Raw genomic sequence first — 4,859 nt, 5'->3', positions numbered from 1 at the left:
AATGTGTATGTCCATGGGCAATGTGTATGTACCAGATTGCCTTCACACAGCAGACTGCCCATGGCAGATTAATTATATTTCGTCCAGAGCTGCTGAAACCAATTAGCACGTCTTAGCTGGAATACTGTCTGACTTGAGGTTTGCTACATGTCAGCTTTTTTATTGTAATTTGATTTGACATGCATTTATTTATGAATATGCACCATGTAAACACAATTGAAATTAAAATAAAAAGTTAGGGTTGTATGGGGTGGCATGCAAGACTCAACATTTAGATGAGGTCATAATGCAGGACTCTTAACATGCTTTATATGCTTTATATGTTTGCCCACCCCAGGGCAGTTACTTGCTTTTCATAGTCATTAATCAAGCCATAGTTCCCCTGCTTTTATAACTACAATATATAATATTTCATGAACATGCACAGAGTCCAGCCTACAAGAGGAACTCTAATATCTGGAGTGATATTAAGCATAAGCTTCATGTTGAAAACAATATTTGTAACTGAATAAATATCACCTCACATGTTTAAAAAATACATTTTTGAGCTTGCTTTATCATATTTTCACTCCATGTCACAGGAGCTTTAATTAAATGTGAACATCTAATATATTATTAGTATTTCACCCCAGCTCATCAGTGATGATTAAGAAAAGCTATCCCCTCTATCTGACAGCAATTCTTGTTAACAACACTGTTGTCAGCATCCTTGTGCATAGATTATCTGTGCAGCACAGTGCTGATTTTGTTAGTGATTGAAGAGGTGCTGCGCAAGCACAGAATGAGAAAATGAAATCCCATTAATAAAAGAGCAGAGCAGCGAGTCAATCATGTGATGCCCTTCTGTCCGTGTCAGACTGTTTTGCAACAACATCAGCCCCGCTTTATTTTTTAAACTCTTAGCTACCTAATTCATCTCTCCATGCATGCGTTCTGAATTCGAACATGGCCCAATTACTCCAGATAGTTCAGGTTGAGGGACTTTAATCTTTACTTCATTTCATTTACAGTGTGTCATTTAATATAATTTTCCATTGAAACATCGAAACAACAAATGCCTTCTATAAAAGATAACAGGGATAGTCATAGTCATGATAGAGCACAGAGACACAACATATTCACAGGAGATCACATTATCATGTCAGTTATGTGCGGCTTTCAATATACATAATGATTTATTTAACAGAGGAAGGAAAGGCTTGTGTTTGCATCGACTGACTGCTCACTGAAATATGCTTAATCATTTTTGAATGGCCTGGCTTGAATATGTTGCAACAATACACAAATCTGTCATTATTTGATTCAATTTGACACATTTACAGCTATGAGAAAACTGCGCCCAGATGTACGTTGCGTGGGTGTGTATGTATGAGTGTGTGTGGTCAGAGGGAGAGCAAGAGCAAGCATACATTTCTCTATTTGTGTGCATACAGTAGGATACATCTATATTCTCAGCTCATCTGTATATAGTGTAATATTTGTTGCATGTATTGTTCTCAACTCAACCTCAAGTTGAGGACACATACATCTACGTTCACATACCTTCTATGAAAAATATACACTATTGATTTAAATGAATAATACCTGATGTAAATCATCAGAGGGAAGCTTATACATAGCATTACTCAGAAACATACATAATGTATACGTCACTTGCATGTAGGAGACATTGGTGGGGTCAGTGATTGTATAGGGGTGGCATTGTAAGGCCATGGCTATTTCTTAGAGTTGTCACTGTTGTTGTTGTGCAGTGTTTGTCCTTGACAGGCTTTTCAGTTACATTGCTTTTTTGCACTCTTTTAGATATAGCAAATACTACGATCCACTATTAGTCTACTTTTTAATTTATTAGTTTTGGTTTCATTTTTTTCCACTTTGCTATTACTGCATGAAACAATGTACACAGTTGCACCACAGAACAAACACAAACACAGCAACTGGCGAGAAACATTGTGAAGCTCCCTCATTAGTCATATTCTGTTGTTGTTTTAAACGTCTCTGCCATTATTTACTGTTGATGTTAGAAAATAATTCCCTCAGTCAGTTTTGTCAGTAAAGTACTCATGCACTGAGTGCAATGAATGACTAATCCCACTCATGATGCTGTTGCTGTGGCAAATCAAATTTAAAAAAAAAAAAAAAAAGGTTTACAATTTAGAGGTCATCTCAGACATGAATTCTGCAACTACTGGAATCACATTTATGACAAACATCGAAACACAGTCATGACAAATTACCAGAAAGCAGTAGTGGTATTGCCTGTCAAAGGCAGACAGAATGAGAGAGAGAGAGAGAGAGAGAGAGAGTCATTGTAAAACAATTGTATAACAATTTGCAGCAGAGTGAATCTTGGAGCATGCAGTGAAAGTGGGGCACATCCCACTGTGTAGTTCATCGTTATGATTATGTTGTTTTCAAAAGCCAAAAAGATATTTGATATTTTGTGTTGACAAAGTTGAGATGAATGTATCGCCATGATAAATGTCCTCAGATCAATGGAACTGACGGGCAGCTCTCACTGATTATTTACTTTGTGAATTAGTCAACTCATCTGTCACAGTTAGCTCAGACATCCATTTGGACCAGAACCAAAACAGGCGGTGCCTCAGCCACTTTGGCCTTGCGACGCAGCAGATGAGTCAAACTCCTGAAGGATGGCGTGGCGTGGAGGAGGAGCTCCTTGAGACCTGCCCGAAACTCCCGGCGAATCAGGCAGTAGAGCACAGGGTTGAGGCAGCTGTTGGTGTGTGCCAAACACACGGTCAGGGGGAAGGCGTAGGCCTGGGCATTGTAGAAGGCCTTGCTGAAGGGTACAAGGTCAAACTTTATGAGGACTCCCCACAGTGTCAGTGCCTGATTGGGAAGCCAGCACAGAAAGAAGGACAGAACCACAATGACAATGGATTTAGTCACTTTGGAGCGACGGTTTTGCCGGCCCTGCTCAATTTCTGGGCCCGCTGCGCCTGTAATGCGTCGGCTGAGGATGAAACGGAGTAGCAGCAGGTAGCAGACAGTAATTATGACCAGAGGGATAAGGAAGCCCAGCAGGACCTTTTGCAGCTGGTATAGACCCAAAAGAAGCTGTGGATCCCAGCTACCTGAGTCTGGGAAGCGCACCAGGCAAAGCTCCTCATCTGACACCTGGGCGCTGGTGGAGTAGATGGCATGAGGCAAAGTGGCCAGCAGAGAGATAGCCCATATGCCCAGACTCGTCCACTTGGCCCTGGTGGCTGCTGCCCGCCGGCTGTGCATCTTCAGGGCGGAGGAGATAGAGTAATAACGTGCCACGCTCATCGCTGTGAGGAAGAACACACTGGCGTACATGTTCATGGTGGTTACAGAACTGATGATTTTGCACATCACACGGCCAAATGGCCAGCGAAAGTCCAAGGCTGTGTCCACTGCCCAGAATGGTAAAGTCAGAACAAACTGGAGGTCCGTGATAGCCAGTCCCATCACAAAGCAGTTGATGGATGATTGCTTCTGCCTGTAACGCGAATGCAGCAGATACAGAGCCAGTGAGTTTCCTACCAGCCCGAGTGCACAGACTATAGAGTAGACACATGCTATCATCACACGCACCACCAGGCTGGAGCTGTCTCCTTGAAATTCCATGATAGATTCCTTAGTGAGGAGCTGGAGCCAGCAATGCAGCGACAGGTTGCTGGTGGCGTTGTCCTCCTGTAGCAGTTGCTGCTCACATGGCTCTGGAGCCAGTGTTTGAACTCCACTCTCATTCAGCTGCATGGCTGGAGACTCTTTGCTCACATATCACCTTGCACAGAAAAGTTGGGCAGCTATGTGTTCCCAGAAGAAGAGAAAAAAGTTTGTGATGATGGCATTTTGAGCATGCCTGCTTTGTGTCAGGTTATCTCCCACGGCGCTACAGATGCAATCCTCCAGCTATATCCTGTTCTCCTCTCTCCACGACTACTCAGAGCTCTGCGCGCCACGATCGTTTATAGGTTCCACGTGAACGCGCGGGGGCTCTAAGTCGCGCGGACGACGCTCTTCTCCTCACCAGCCAGATTATTGGACTAGAGAGAATTCACGCTCTGATAGCCGCAGCCACATCAAAGTCTCAAAGCATGTCCGTCAGAGGTGAAGCTTAATGTTTCCTGACACGAAAACCGACACCTTCTAGATAATCATGTTTGTGCTGCGCCGCTTTTAAAAGGGAAGCTTTGGAGACGTGGAGACAACGGTGCGCGTAAAATATGCAGAGGTATGGAGAGGACGCTTGTGCTAAATTCCGCCTGTACATTAACACAAAGTCAGTGTTTGATGTTGTCACTCTATATAACTGACAAGGATGAGCAGGAGAAAGATAACATACATAACATAAAATATGTGAACCTTACTGGAGGCTTTTTTTTTTTCTTTAAAAAAGGATGCAGCCTCTCTGGACGAGCGCTCTGACTATAAATTTCTATGGGATAAAGCTTTCTTGTGCATTCTTGTATAGAGTGCTTTTAACAAATCCCCCGGCTGTTGCAACTTTTTAAAAAGGAAAATGAAAACGAGGTCAGGAGCGTCTCTGCAAATTTTACACCCTGAAAATAAACCCCTCGATCTGCTTAAAGGAAACAAAATATGGAAAATAAAAAATAAACATGTTATTGCAAATAATAATAATAATAATAAACACTACAAATGATCCTAAATTGTGTCCAAATGTTGTTGTTTTTTACCTTCAGAATATTTTACTTATTAATGTTTATCTACCGACAGAGATGAGCATCCTTTTCATCCCAAGTAAAATCCAATAATGAATATAAAAAATAAGATCAAAACTCACTGAGGAATTGTATTTTCTCTAAATCATCAACTTGTTTTATGCATTCAGAGAAGTGGGTAAG

At 41.8% G+C, this 4,859-nt stretch overlaps 1 protein-coding gene across 1 annotated transcript; it reads right to left on the bottom strand.

Moving 5' to 3' along the window:
• Window positions 1-957: 957 nt before the first annotated feature.
• Window positions 958-3,913, bottom strand: rxfp3.2b (relaxin family peptide receptor 3.2b). The gene has a single exon (XM_010733467.3). The coding sequence runs from the start codon at window positions 3,745-3,747 to the stop codon at window positions 2,566-2,568; it is 1,182 nt and encodes a 393-aa protein (XP_010731769.1). The 5' UTR covers window positions 3,748-3,913; the 3' UTR covers window positions 958-2,565.
• Window positions 3,914-4,859: the final 946 nt, after the last annotated feature.

Source organism: Larimichthys crocea, chromosome XVII (assembly GCF_000972845.2).
Source record: "Larimichthys crocea isolate SSNF chromosome XVII, L_crocea_2.0, whole genome shotgun sequence".
NCBI lineage: Eukaryota > Metazoa > Chordata > Actinopteri > Sciaenidae > Larimichthys > Larimichthys crocea.
This window is presented reverse-complemented; position numbering and strand designations above follow the sequence as displayed.

Excerpts from the sequence above, each read along its gene's own strand:
- rxfp3.2b (XM_010733467.3), bottom strand. The coding sequence starts at position 3,747 with ATGCAGCTGAATGAGAGTGGAGTTCAAACACTGGCTCCAGAGCCATGT.